Here is a 15,901-nt window from a genome sequence, read left to right on the forward strand (position 1 = left end):
GGGGGGGGGGGGGTTGTGGTGATAGCGTATGCTATCGTGGAAGAGGGGATAAAGAAAGAGAGGGTTAGGGGGGGGCTGCTATGCACAGGGATGTATGACAAGTGGCTAAGTGCATGGACGTTAAAAATTGTGCAATTCACTTGGATGGATACAGACCCTACGCTGCCCCCTGAAGGTAGTCTTGGGGTTCCATGACCATGTTGGGTTCCCTTTTAGATCCATCATCATTATGAATTATCATATTTTGCTTGCACAAAATATTTAGTTGCCGTCATGTGCTTTGCGGCCAGCGCGCTTAATAGGTTGTAATCCCATACAGGAACAATTTGATGTGTTTTCTAGATATGGTGCTGATGTAAATAGCATGTCTGATACAGGTTCTACTCCAGGTATATATTTCACTTTCTCGGAGTTTCACCTTAGAAAAGCTGAATTAAAAAATATTGTCATAAGATATAATAGACGTATTGAAATATTTTAAATAATTAAAAAGAAAATCAAACTACTTAGTTTTCAAATTATAAATATTAAGTATTTTATTAGAATATGTGAAATATGTGTGTAAGTCACCGTTTATTAGGTTAGACTATAATATGTGAAATATGTGTGTAAGTCACCGTTTATTAGGTTAGACTATAATATGTGAAATGTGTGTGTAAGTCACCGTTTCGTATTTCCTCAAAAGTACGTCCTAAAGGTCTTTTAGAAGTGAATCCGTTTTGACACATTTATTGTTTAGTTCGGTCAGCGTGTTTCATAACCCACCTGGATACATTTATTGTTTAGTTCGGTCAGCGTGTTTCATGACCCACCTGAATATATTTATTGTTAAGTTCGGTCAGTATGTTTCATGACCCACCTGGATATATTTATTGTTTAGTTCGGTCATCGTGTTTCATGACCCACCTGGATACATTTATTGTTTAGTTCGGTCAGCGTGTTTCATGACCCACCTGGATACATTTATTGTTTAGTTCGGTCAGCGTGTTTTTTGACCCACCTGGATATATTAATTGTTTAGTTCGGTCGGCGTGTTTCATTACCCACTTGGATACATTTATTGTTTAGTTCGGTCAGCATGTTTCATGACCCACCTGGATATATTTATTGTTCAGTTTGGTCAGCGTGTTTCATGACCCAACTGGATATATTTATTGTTTAGTTCGGTCAGCGTGTTTCATGACCCACCTGGATATAGTTCGTCTACTTGTTCTTCACAAAGCGGATATTCAGAAGCCTAATTTCAACGGTGGTACCTGTCTCATCAATAGGTAAGAATTCGGAAGTCGAGGAAATATAACTGCTTATTTAAACTATATGTTGTGTGGACAAAAGTGATAGTAATAAGCTGAAACCAGTTTCAAGGGTCTGGAAACCAGATGCTAGTGTCTGGAAACCAGATGCTAGTGTCTGGAAACCAGCTTCAAGAGTCTGGAAACCAGACGAGTGTCTGGAAACCAGCTTCTAGGGTCTGGAAACCAGATGATTGTCTGGAAACCAGCTTCAAAAGTCTGGAAATCAGACGAGTGTCTGGAAACCAGATTCAAGGGCCTGGAAACTAGGTGCTAGTGTCTGGAAACCAGATTCAAGGGCTTGGAAACCAGATGCTAGTGTCTGGAAATCAGATTCAAGGGTCTGGAAACCAGATGCTAGCGTCTGGAAACCAGATTCAAGAGTTTGGAAACCAGACGAGTGTCTGAAAACCAGATTCAATGGTCTGGAAACCAGATGCTAGTGTCTGGAAATCAGATTCAAGGGTCTGGAAACCAGATGCTAGTGTCTGGAAACCAGATTCAAGGGTCTGGAAACCAGATTCAAGGGTTTGGAAACCAGATGCTAGTGTCTGGAAAGCGGATTCATGTGTTTGAAATCTAGATACTGGAAACAAATTCAAGGGTCAGGAAACCAGATTTATGGGTCTAAAATCCAAAAAGGGCACTGGAAATCAGATTTCAGTGTCCGGAAACCAGATTTTTGGGCCTGAAATTCAGATTTAGGTTTTTTTTAATTTGATATCTGGTGCTTGAATACCAGAATCAGATTGATGTGTCTGGAAATAAGATGCAATGGTCTTATAGAAACCAGATTCAAGGGTCTGGAGTTTTAGTTCTCAAATTCGAAAAACTTGACTCATGGTGTTTTTAATTACCAGAATTATAGTTCTAGGAATCTATAGAATTTGCAATAACAACAATCTCTATAATGTCTTTTTATTTAAGATATTATTGATTGATTTATTGATAAAATATTTAGCGTGCAAAGTGTCGAGCTCTGTGAGTTCCTACTTCAACATGGAGCTAACGTTAATGCACAGGTCAGGAAAATACATTTAGCTCCTAGATACATTGGGACCCATACAACTCTGGAATAGGAAGACGACAATCAAGCTAAATTTTGTGTATTTTGTATAGTTTACATGTTATTAAGTGGTAGGTATGTGTATATTGCATGATTGTTGTGTTCAATTGGACTATTTAAGACTATAGCTTTTGTCCAAAAGTCGTATTTCTATTCCAAAGTTTGACGGGACTTGCTGCGGGACAATAAACAGGTTAAAAACTGGAAATAAATGTATTAATTTCTACATTGATCCTTAAAACTTTAAATTTTTCTGTTTTAATTTTTGAGTTCTGGCGTAGCGAGGAATAAATGAAAATTACTTTTTTCTTTTAATTAATTTTTTCTGAAGATTAATCTTTTTCCAGACGTTCTTATTCTTAATAAGTTAATAAAGTCAAATAGTTGGAAATTTATTTCTGAGATTAGTGTAATATTCAAAATCATATCCAAGATGCTTAAATTAAATATATCCAAGTAAATAATTCCTTTAAAAGATATCCAATAAATAAAGATATCAAATATAAATAGTATAATACTTATTTTTAAAGATATCCACTTTAAATACTTCTTAAAAAACAAACAAAAAACTGCACCTTAGTGATAATCCAATGTGAAACTGCCCTCCATTTCGCTTTACAAAAACATTTATTGTTAATGGATTGGATATACAATATAATTGTTAAATAACATCTAATTTAAATGTTTAGGATATCCAATGTAAAACTGCTCTCCACTACGCTATTCAAGAACACAGATTTGAAACTACTAGACTTCTTCTCTCCTTCGGGGCCGATCTTGTTTTTTTTTTTGCATGGCAACGGTACTTGTTACGTCATTACATTACAAATTACATTATAACATCTGATCTGTAAAGAAAATCACTCAAAGGAAAAGTATCTCATACAATAAACCCAAGCTTACGAATCTGTTATATTTTTTAATCAATCCCATTGAACTGACTTGAATAGCTTCCCTTTGAAATATAGTTTTCTAAAGATATTAATTAGTTACTAAAAAAGAAAGGATTTTTATTAATCAATTCTAGTCTGGAAGACATATTGAATCTAACAGGGAGCGTTCGTGAAAAATGAAAGAGGGTTCGAAAAATAATCGATGGTGATTGCTACTAATCTTAATTATATCTGTTCTATCTATAATGAGAAAATTTTTAAAGACGACTCATACTGAAGAACGTAGTGTACATAAATTCAGAAATTTGCAATATTCGACTCGGATCTTAAAAAATCCATTTAATTCCAAACAAATCATTCAGATGTTACAACCTATAAACATTGATTTTTTTCGACGCATTCGTATAAAGTTGATATTTCATAATATTTTTGAAATAATTTTGTATAAAGAAAATAACATGTATAAAGTATTTTATTATGTTGATACTTACTCCCAAAAAATTTCTTTATTTTTCCCAAATTTCCTTTTTTCCCAAATATGGATATAATATTATATGCTATCATAAGTGAGAAATATGATTTTTTATAAAAAGTTATGCAAGCTCTAATAAAGTTTTATTGAAGAGTTTTTGTGGTGTTTGTTGTAAAAAGATATATTTATCCAACGTGAAGGGTTTCTCCACTTACCTTCCCTTCTGGGGATTAACAGAGGATAGAATTTAATTTCAATCTCGTAGATAAATGGTCAAAAAAGCTAAAATTGCATGCGATAAGATTTAGTCCACAACACATGCAAAGAAAATAATGATATGTGAATTATGAAAAAATCAGCCATAATTATTAACTCTCCACACACAAATTTAAAGAAATAAAAACTAAATTCCTAAAAATTGGCAAATATTAAAAAAAAAAATTGTCAAGCTTTTGGAGATAATGTCAAACACAATTTGTTTGACAACCCTTTTTTCTGTGTTAAGATTTATAATGAAGTAAATTTAATAAAATAAGAAATAACTTTATTGTTTGCTCTCATTGATTTACAAAATCATAAAGTTGTATTACTTGTCTGCAAGATGTTATTGATCTAAATGTTTCATGAGTAAGTTATTAAGAGGATTAAGGTGTAGATACCAGATTATGGATGCCGGGGTTTCTTTTTTTAGAAATATCCCCCCCCCGTTTTTTGGTAAACAGATTCTATAGCTTTTGGAAGAAAAGACAAATTGATATTTTTTGTTTTTAATTTAGAAAAATTGAATTTATCCATGTACTCAATTATTTATCCCGTTCTTTCATTAATTTAAACACTAAGCTTTTTTTGAAATAATTTTAGTTTTTAAATGTTACTAAAATGGATTTTCCAATTTTTTTTTTCAAAAGCTTTTTTTAAGTAAAGATTAAAAATCTTTTTTTGAGACCGATTTGTTCAGTCGTTAAGACGTTTTTTTAATTTTTATTTTGATGATATTTATCCCTGAAGAGTTAATTCCTGTTCAAAAGAAGTAAACAGCAAGTAATCCCGTTGTTTTCAACAGAATTCAGTTTTTTTTTAATTAGTCAGGATATTAGATAATAGAAATTGATGACGCATTAAACTTAAAGGGACAAAAGAGAACATTTTATTTGGACCTCTATTTAAAAGAAAAATACTGGCAAGTCCGATATTCAGCGCTAAGTTCTTAACCTGTATAGTTTCTTTATCTGAGTAACAATGAGGACGTTATTTTCGTTGTCAAATTCTCACAATTTCACCGCAGCGTGAATTTAAAAGTCACTAAAGAAGCCACCTCAAGCCAATTTTCAGAGTGAAAAATCAAGATATCTCATTTATTTTTGATAAGACAAAGATTGAGCCCAGTTTGTAGATGGAGAATCACTAGAAAGTTACGTCTACACAGTTCCTTAAGATTGTTTTTACATTGTGAATTATATATATCACTGGTAGGACTCAGACACGTTTTTACCATTAATAAAGATAGAAAAATTAAAATGCTTGATTGAATAAATTGATAAGACATTTTCTGGAGACATTTTCCATAGACATTATCAAGCGATATACCAGAAAGGAAAATTAAAATGTCTGTAAAAAGTTTGCAAAATTTATAACTAGATTGATAGATAGATAAATAAATAGATAGATTGATTGCTTGAATGATTAACTGATCGAATTGTTGTTTAGAACTGTTCACACTGTGACCCCTCTGTGGTGTGCTGCCGTGGCAGGAAAATACAGCGTTGTTGATGTGCTTGTGAGGTAGGAAAAAGTTTGGTGTTGTAGGNATCAAAAAATCAATTAATCAATTAGTCAATTATTACAATATAACACATTATTAAGGCTTCGCGGACTGCGTCGCCCATAGAAAAGATTTAAATAATAAAATACAAAATGTTCCAGACATTTTCACCTCAGATAAAGGTCGGAAGTCAAGGGGAGGATTTTTTTCAAAGCTTTTGGGAGAAAAAAAATTAAATGAAACTTCTACCTTAAAAGCTAATTTTCACCTATTGTTAAAACTTATTACGCATGACTTTGTGTTAATGGTTTTTAAAAGTTAAATATTCACTGTATAAAAAAATTAGAATATGACATTAATTAAAAAATTACTTTTGATCTATGTAAATATTTACTTAAATACTAAAACCTGTTTCTTGTAGCGGTCCCTACAATACTGGAGAGCAGCTTGTGAGGTGAGAGAACGAGCTGGTGTATCTAAACAGATACAGCTGCCTAGGAAACAGTACAGGTAAACACAACAAATCCTTTTTTTCGGGGATTTTCCATAGTTTATTCCTTTCATGCTCCATCTTATTTATGTTAGATGGTCTCGTGATTTTTTTAAGAAAAGTGAAAAAGTAAGGTCCAAGGAAAATGTTAGGCCACCTTGCTTTTATACGCTTAAAATGGTCACTGTTGTTAAACAATGTTTAACAATTTTCTTTAAATTGTAAATTTTTCAACAGTATTTACGCCGATAATTTCCGAAAGAAAATCTTAATTTGAAATATATTTTCCAGGTCGACAACTCTGAGCTGGGATAAAAGATTATTTTTCTAAACAGGGTCTATTTTAATTTAATTCAATTTGAAATATTTAACAACAAAGCAATATTCAATTTTGTTTAAAGATTTGTAAAAAAAAATACAGAATTTACAGAAAAGAAAAAGTACAAATCAATATTTTAAATTAAGATCTTGTTTTTTAATCAAAAAATTCCAGGGAAAAGAATGATATTTTTTTATCTAAATTCGGAGGAAATTATAAATAGGGGGGGGGGATGGTCGTTGGTTTCATCTCTCTCAAGAAACCAAAAACAGAATATTGAATTTTAAATGTTGAAAACATGATTATTCCTTTTGTTCTGGGATCAGACAAAGCTTTAAAGGGCACTGACATGAGACAGTCCCATTAAACTGTGTCTGGTATAATGAGTGAACTTGCTCCAGTATATAAATCTGGTATTGGACAATTTTGCTCCAATATTATTCAGTGCTTAGAGTTCGGGTCCGTTGGATCCGCAGTATTTTGGCTTCCCGGATCCGGAACCGCAAAAAATATGCAAATCCTCGGATCTAAGGGGCAATTTATAAACCAAAAAGTAAAAAACTTTTATTTTGCTCTCTAAATCTGCAACTGTTATAAAAGCGATATTATTAAAAATTTCCTAATCTAAAATATATCAAGTTTTACCTGAAAAATAAGCAGAAAAATAATTAAATAAGTAAATAAATCTTTAAGAAATATCCAGAACCTGAATCCATTTTTTTCAGGGGGGATTCATCAAAATAATATGGATCCTATTCCTAAGCACTGGTATTGAACTATATCTGGTACTAGATGCATTTACTCCAGTATTAACCTATATATGGTGTTTAGGCAGACCAGTGAGTTCCTGGACCGAAGAGACCTGGAGAACCTTGCTATGGACCTAGACGTTATGCGGATACAGTCCCTTATCATCTGCGAGAGAATTCTAGGTTAAACATACTTTTTAAAGGGAAAGATGGTGTAATTATAAAAATATAAAATGTTAACCTGGAATCAACAAAATGTAAAAAATCGCCTTAAATTATATAAAGTAGATAATCTTAGCTTCTTTAAAGTATTTTGTACATTGCATTTATCTAAATTTTGATCAAGATTTCATTTCACATTTAAACTTGAACGCTCTCCTTTTGTAATTTTGATTAATTTGTTGTGTGAAGTATTTTGAATAATATTTAGAGTTGCTTTACCATATCAAATATATATATTTATGTACAGGTGTACAGCACAAGGATATGATTTATAAACTGATGTACCGTGGTGCGGCGTACGCAGATAGTTTACAGTATCAACACTGTATAGATCTTTGGAAGTAAGTACTTCATTCTTAAATGTACTGTGTAGGGCACACTGTACACTTTAGTGTCTATAGTGTACTATAGTGTACAGAGACCAAGATAATTTCAAAATGTATGGCCAATTTTTTTTATTATTTATCACATTTTATCAAATCATACTATTTTTTACAGATTTTTGTTTGCAAACTTTTCTTTTAATATTAAACAGATATTTATTTTGGTTAATTGAGTTTATTTATGATGGTCAACTGATCAACTGGTCAATTGACCAACTGACCAACTGAACAACTGATCTACACTGACCAACTGACGCAACAGGTTAACTGATCTGCTGGTTTACTGACTGACAAACTGACCAACTGGTCAACTGATCTGCTGGTTTACTGGTCAACTGAGCAACTGGTAAACTGATCAACTAACAAACTGATTAAGTGATCAGCTGATCAACTGATCAACTGATCAACTGATCAACTGATCAACTGATCAACTGATCAACTGATCAACTGATCAACTGATCAACTGACCAACTGACCAACTGATTACTGGATCAACGGATCAACTGACCAACAGATCAACTGATTAACTGATATACACTGGCCAACTGACAAGCTGACCAACTGGTTAACTGATCTGTTGGTTTACTGGTCAACTGACCAACTGAGCAACGGATCAACTAACCATCTGACCAACTGGTCAACTGATAAACTGAACTACTGGTTTTATCTACTAATATCTGATATACTGATCTAGTGAGCAATTCATTTAAGTCAGAAACTGAAACAGCATCTGTTAAATTGATTGATACAATAATGGATTGGTAAATTAAACGATTAATTGATAGATTGATTTATCTATTTATTGATTTGATTGGTTGATTGATTTGATTGATTGGTTGATTGAACGATTGATTGATTAATACGTATATTTTCTCCAGGTACGCTTTGGAGCTGAGGATTGCTAAGGATACTATTCTATACTGTGATACTTGTTTTACAGCGCAGGTTTGTTATTACACCTATCTAACATTAAGCTTGTGGAAGTTTTTGATGTTATTTAACCAGCAACTATTTTTTCTTCGTGCCCTCAGAAAAAAAAATGATCAGATTTCTGATAAAAAATGGCCCCGATCGATTAAGTTACAAACAAAATTCTAATAGCAAACCCGACAATTTATTTATTCTATATGTTTAGAAGATTAGATTTTATTTTACAACTAGTCATTAAATTCTATAAAAATTCCTGGCTTCCGTGACGCCAATAAATTATTAATATTAACATTGTAATCTCTTTGTTCATTCTAAACATTAACGTGGTATTAAAATCACAACGAGAACCCTATCATCATGAGCGTATACAAGAAATTTTTCCAGGGGAAGCTTTTTTCTTTTTTACGGAGGTCTCAGCACTTTTTGGTGCCTGAATACCCCCTTGAAATCTTAGAGTTCACTGATCCTGGGGGGCTGATACCACAACCCCCCCCCCCCCATGTAAACGCCTTTGCCCATTATCCTTTGTTGCAGAAATAATTTTTCTAATTTGGACCGTTAATTTTTGTAGCCTGGACACTGGACACTACCATCAAGAAAAAGACAGATTTAACAGATTTAAAAATATTTTATTAGCTACAAAATTTAAATGTTAATTGGAAAAAGTCGTCCTTCAATTCCTTGAATTTTGTTCATTGCTGGGTATTTTAGACAAATTAGGCTTCACTGAAGATTTTATTTTTATGAATTTGAGAAGAATATAAGACTTCTTCAAAAATATTATTTCGTAGCAAGCTCTTATTAAAAATAATAAATACATCGTTCTGCTTACAAAAGGGGGGGGGGTGGTATTATTAAATAAGTAAACAATCTTTTTGAATAGGCGCTTGTGAAACTATTCCTTGACCTGGAGGAGAAGAATGCAGCTGGTGTACTCGCTAGCCCGGTCAGGTAAACTTTTGCAGATCAATAACATGAGATTTTGGCATCTTTTTTCAGGGTTTTAAACAATTTTGTTTTTTGCTTTTCTTAGTTTATAAAAGTTTTACTTTTTCTTCTTAGACAAACTACTATATTTTTTAACCACATTTTTAAGGCATTTTATTTTTAAAAATTTAAGAATTTTTTTTCTGTCAAAACACTTATTTTCTAACAGATCTTTTCTAAAATGCAAAATGTTGTCTGTGACAGAAGATATAGACTTTTTTCAAATCGTACGCTAACGAACGATTTGTTTCCATTCATCTAAACTGTGTGTTCTATCAAAGCCAATATTTTACTAAATGAAAAAAAAGCCTCAAAGTGGAAGGGTTGTAATTTTTAAAATGAGAACCAAAAAATGATAAATAAGTTTTTAAAAAATGATTTAAGAGGTTAAAATGGGACGCGCATGTTTTTCAAAATGTTAAAGAAATGCTTTAAGTGAGAGCGAATAAAAAGTATACTGATAAGCTAAAAATAATAATTTTAGGGGTGAGGATGTGATACATACTATTGAACTGTTGATTGCTGATATGCCCAACTGTAGTGCTCTTCTTCAAATCAGTCCTGTCTTTAAAACCCATCAGGGTAGTTGGGATAAGGTAAGTAAAATGATGGTCCTATTTACCAAATTACGTAACTTTTGGTAGGATTATGTAATTATTATGCAATTATTATGACCCACGAAGTCCACCTTGTAGTGCACCTACCGAGGTTCCAGTTCTCTGTATAATCACTCACCTAGTACACCTTTTTCTAGGTTTAATATCTAATATATTCTGGTTTACGTTCTCTGTATAATCACTCACCTAGTACACCTAGTAGTGCAGCTACCTAGGGTTAATATCTAATATATTTTGGTTTAGGTTCTCTGTATAATCACTCACCTAGTACACCTTTTTCTAGGTTTAATATTTAATATATTCTGGTTTACGTTCTCTGTATAATCACTCACCTAGTACACCTAGTAGTGCAGCTACCTAGGGTTAATATCTAATATATTTTGGTTTATGTTCTCTGTATAATCACTCACCTAGTACATCTTTTTCTAGGTTTAATATCTAATATATTCTGGTTTAGATTCTCTGTATAATCACCAACCTCTAATAGTTCTCCTAAAATCTATTTAATTGAAATCTTTTATCATTATTAAAGTTAGGTGGAAAAAATAATCATAACAGCCAAGAGCTTTTATCCACCTAATTGCTTTATACTTGTACTATTAATATAATTATCAATTTGTAATTATAAACTCTTTCTGTACACAGATACATGTATTTTAGCAATAAACTTTATCTTATTTTATCTTAAGCTAGTACACCTAGTAGTGCAGCTACCTAATGTTAATCTATTTAATAAAACAAGACATTCGTGTATATCTAAATACATGTCGCGTATAGCCGGCCAAACGGCTGGACCGGTTGGGCTGAATTTTTTTGTGGACACTTAAAAAAATTCGAATTTTTTTATCTAATATATTCTGGTTTAGATTTTCTGTATAATCACCAACCTAGAACACCTAGTAGTTCAGCTCCCTAGGGTTAATATCTAATATATTCTGGTTTAGGTTCTCTGCATAATCACTCACCTAGAACACCTAGTAGTTCAGCTCCCTAGGGTTAATATCTAATATATTCAGGTTTAGGTTCTCTGTATAATCACTCACCTAATACACCTAGTAGTTCAGCTACCGAGGTTTAATATCTAATATATTCTGGTTTAGGTTCTCCGTATAATCACTCACCTAATACACCTAGTAGTGCAGCTACCTAGAGTTCCAACCCTGGAACTACAACTGAGGAAGAAAATGCATAGAGTTCTACTCAATATGGATCCTAGAACCAGTCAGGTAATAGATCTTCTATATCATCTACCAGATCTTTGATTTTTTAAATAAAAAATTTGTTCTAGCTTTTTGTGCGATTTTTACTAAAAATTAAACAAAAAATTCTAATATTAAAATGTTATCACTCTAATAAAAATAATGAATTCATTTAATGAACTTTTTATGTTCTGAATGTTAAAAAAACTTTGATAAAAACTTGGCATTTACAGTGTTTCCCGTTCCCAACTTTACTTTGTATCTAGTCCAAAGTCTTGATAGCTTATATACTAACATACGTGTTTTAATATTTAGGGTGACACCCTGCTACATCTAGCGGTTTCTAAAAACAACTCCTTGAAAACTCAGAACATTTTTGATGAGGGTGGAAATCAGCTGGTAACTTAGATTAAAAATATAGAAATGAAAAAAGAATTTTAAGTTTTTAAGATCTTCAACATGTTATATACTATATTCTAAACTTTTTTAAGATCTCAACGCAATTATTTCATAAAAAATGTTTCTCTCAATTATTTATTTATCACAATTATGAATCTATTTTGTGTCTTCAGGGAAGTTTGTTTCCTTCTGTTGAAGTCACCAAGTTCCTAGTAGACTGTGGGGCTAGGTAATATAACTTTTTGTTAGTTTTTCACAAAAAGTTTCATCATCATCATTATCATTACTGTAGTCATCATTTTCATCAGTGTTTCGGATCCGGATCCGGATCCGGATCCGGTCGGATCCGTATCATTTGGTCGGATCCGGATCCGGATCCGTATCAGGATGCGGATCCGATATGGATCCGGGTAGCATCAAAAATTAACCAAAACCATGGAATAAATAAATCAAAATGGTTCGTAAATGTATTATTTACATTTTACATGACGAAAATTTTTCAAAATTATCTTTAATAATTTAATGTTTACATTTATATAATAGTAAATTAATGACGACATTTTTAAAATAATAAATATAGTTTATAAATTATAACCTTGCATAACATTTAATAGGGAAAATCCGATTCACAGAATCAAAAGTTACCTCGGATCCGGATCCGTATCAGGAGCCGGATGCGGATCCGCGGATCCGGATCCGGATCCAAATCAAAATGATATGGATCCGAAACACTGATTTTCATCATCGTTATTTTCATTAGGTTATCATTATCATTGACATCAGTTTCTGTAAATTTTCCACATTGGCAGTTAGTAAGGAACTTTTTTTGGATGAATTTATTTAAGAACAATTAAATTACCATACAAAGGAAAAAGGAAAAATTCTAAAGAAATTGTTAAAAAACAAAACACAAAAGACTGACAAAAAATAACTATGGCAGAAAATCAGTATCATCTTTAGCATAATCATTATTGTCGGTTTTTCTATTAATGCCATCCATATTATTATACACAATGTCGTCACTATTATTATCCTCATCGGTCATTTTTTATTATTATTATTATTATCGTAGATTTATTTTGTACACAAAGGTAAAATGATACAAAATGATAAGACAAAAACAAGAATAAAGTCAAGATATATAAATATAGTTTCTAGTCGGAACATAATAAGTTGATCAATGATCATGGTTGCGATCTCATTATCATCAAAATTGTTTAGAACAAAATTATCATCTTTAACTTTGAGTAATTCATAAAGAATGGGTAATTTCCATTCTTGGTCTAAAGGAATCTGATTGTATATCATATTTTGTTTCACCAAAAATTTGTTTCGATTTCTAGATTGTAAAATGTACATTACAATCTTGTGCAATAGATTCAAGATTTTTACATAAAACATTTCTGAAATCAGGTTAACTTAGATCTACTACAAGTCGGATACATAGCTTATGACAATTTGATAAACCGGTCACAAATTGTACAAAACCAGTGCATAAAACTGTTTTAATATGAGGAACATTAGAATTAGGCTCAATGAAATATCTATGGGTTTCTCTCAGGGGGGATGATAGTTCTCTACCTGTGTGCTCAGTTAAGAGTACTGTACACTTACAACTGTTTACTAATATTGATATACTATAGGTTAGGCCAGAATCAACTTATAATAAACAAATATGCAGTACGCTCTCGGTATAGTTTATGGCCTATAAAATTAGTAAAGAATTAGCGAACATCATCACTCCTTGTTGGCTTCTCTTGGTAGATCAAATAAAATGGGAATAGCATGAATTCCATGAATTCAAGAGTTTTTGAACATCCCTACTATATAAATCCCAAAGATTTGAGCCTTAGAAATCGAAAGTATGTATTTCATATATTATTATCATCGTATCATTATGATTCTAGTATCATTATTATTATTATTATTATTATGATCACATTATTATTATATTCTCCAGGTTGAATGCCTGTAACCAGCAGGGATCAACCCCCCTTCACACAGCTGCTTGTCTACCTAACTTCTCACAGCAGGTAGATAATCAATCAGTAAATCAAGTAATCAATTAATCAAGTTTTCATTGATATTTTGATTAATGTGTATTAGGTTTTAGAGTTGTTCTGGGTCCCAAATTGAACCAAGAATTTTTAATGATTGATTGATTGATTGCGTATTTGTGTGTTAATTTGTTGTGCAAAATGGATTCCCTATTTATAGATCTAGGGGACAATGGCTTATTAATTGACTCTGTATCAGTTTGTAGAGTTGCTACGAAATGGATACCATATTGATCTAAAGAACAATTTGGTTGATTGATTTATTGTGTAAAAGTTTGTTAAGTTGTTGCTACGAAATGGATACCATATTGATCTAAGGAACAATTTGGTTGATTGATTTATTGTGTACAAGTTTGTTAAGTTGTTGCTACGAAATGGATACCATATTGATCTAAAGAACAATTTGGTTGATTGATTTATTGTGTACAAGTTTGTTAAGTTGTTGCTACGAAATGGATACCATTTTGATCTAAGGAACAATTTGGTTGATTGATTTATTGTGTACAAGTTTGTTCAGTTGTTGCTACGAAATGGATATCATATCGATCTAAGGAACAATTTGGTTGATTGATTTATTGTGTACAAGTTTGTTAAGTTGTTAATACGAAATGGATACCATTTTGATCTAAGGAACAATTTTGTTCGATTGATTAATTGTGTACAAGTTTGTTTCTACGATAGGATACCATATTGATCAAGGAACAATGGTTAATTGATTGATCGTGTATCAGGTTGTAGAGTTATTGCTACGAAATGCTAAGGGACAATTATTGGTTGCTCAATTGATTGTTTGGGTGTTTGTTTGTTTGTTTGTGTATCAGGTTTTGAAGCTGTTGCTATAAAATTGATCCCACATATTGATCTAAGGCAAAAATGGTGGATTAATTGATTTTGTATCAGGTTGTAGAGTTGTTGCTACGAAATGGATCGCATATTGATCTAAGGAACAAAGTAGGAATACGTCCTTCAAATCTCCTGGTTACCAATCAAGCCGCTTCTATATCAGTTATCAGGTTTAAATTTTAAACTAAAAGATAATTTCTAGTGACCCTCCATTTTAGAGTTAACGTTTAGCTTTCCTAAGCAAGAGATATTCTTGGTTTTTCAAAATTAAAAAAGAAATTGTCAGAATTAATCTTTTTATTTTAAGTTGAAAAACGACAATATTTATCATTGTTACCCTAAAGAAAGGTTCAAAGGTTCAAATATTACTGATAATAAAATATTGTACTTTTAATTGCAGATACATGAGCTTGAAATGCCTGTGTGCTCAGGTGATTATTAATAATGATCTACCATTCGTCGGTGAAGTTCCCAGAATGCTGGAAACCTTTATCCAGGCTCATTAATGAACACCCAAGCTGCCATTTTGTATTTCTGGCGGGAAAGATGTTGAACAAAAACAATTAATTCGGACTAACGAGAGAACCCTTAAGTGAAGAAAAACATGAATGTCGTCTTCCAAATTTTGATAATTTCTATACCAGGTGGCGGAATATATATATATTCTACATTGGCAATAAATAAAAGCTTTCAGTATGAATGTTACAAAAAAAAACAATTTAAAGGATAAACTTCCATTCCATGCAGAAATTTATATATGTTGTAAATCGGCCTTATAGCTAGGAAAGAAAACAGCTTTGAACATGAACATTAACATCAGATGAACACTTTTTTCTTAGTTAAGTTGGCTATGCATTAATCACAGATATTACATTGGCTATAGCATAGATCTATTCCATTCATTAGCTCTGGCTATGCAAAGATATATATAATATTACATTAGCTGTTGTTAAATTGGCTATGCATAGATCTATTTAATATTACATTGGCTATGCATGGATCTATTTAATATTAAAAGTTGGCTATTGTTAAATTGGCTATGCTTAGATCTGTTTAATAATACATTGGCTATAGTTAAATTGGCTATGCACAGATCTATTTAATATTACATTGGTATTATTAAATTGGCTAGGCATAGATCTATTTAATATTACATTGGCTAATGTTAAATTGGCTATGCATAGATCTATTTAATAATACATTGGCTATTGTTAAATTGCC

The 15,901-nt window shown here is 31.9% G+C and overlaps 1 protein-coding gene across 1 annotated transcript in view; it reads left to right on the top strand.

Annotated features, from left to right (window-relative positions):
* The window catches only part of LOC111706589 (protein fem-1 homolog A), a 33,234-nt gene extending 17,962 nt beyond the window's left edge, over positions 1–15,272 (top strand). The window contains exons 8-24 of the mRNA XM_023479501.1: positions 266–389; positions 1,163–1,271; positions 2,254–2,314; positions 3,048–3,160; positions 5,431–5,500; positions 5,907–5,995; positions 7,126–7,226; positions 7,513–7,606; positions 8,527–8,593; positions 9,462–9,529; positions 10,050–10,161; positions 11,283–11,408; positions 11,697–11,780; positions 11,954–12,009; positions 13,741–13,813; positions 14,738–14,850; positions 15,081–15,272. Of these exons, the coding sequence (XP_023335269.1) occupies positions 266–389; positions 1,163–1,271; positions 2,254–2,314; positions 3,048–3,160; positions 5,431–5,500; positions 5,907–5,995; positions 7,126–7,226; positions 7,513–7,606; positions 8,527–8,593; positions 9,462–9,529; positions 10,050–10,161; positions 11,283–11,408; positions 11,697–11,780; positions 11,954–12,009; positions 13,741–13,813; positions 14,738–14,850; positions 15,081–15,186 (1,566 nt within the window). The 3' untranslated portion in view covers positions 15,187–15,272. The remainder of the gene's footprint in view (positions 1–265; positions 390–1,162; positions 1,272–2,253; positions 2,315–3,047; positions 3,161–5,430; positions 5,501–5,906; positions 5,996–7,125; positions 7,227–7,512; positions 7,607–8,526; positions 8,594–9,461; positions 9,530–10,049; positions 10,162–11,282; positions 11,409–11,696; positions 11,781–11,953; positions 12,010–13,740; positions 13,814–14,737; positions 14,851–15,080) is intronic.
* Positions 15,273–15,901: the final 629 nt, after the last annotated feature.

Source organism: Eurytemora carolleeae, unplaced genomic scaffold, assembly GCF_000591075.1.
Source record: "Eurytemora carolleeae unplaced genomic scaffold, Eaff_2.0 scaffold743, whole genome shotgun sequence".
Taxonomy (NCBI): Eukaryota; Metazoa; Arthropoda; class Copepoda; order Calanoida; family Temoridae; genus Eurytemora; species Eurytemora carolleeae.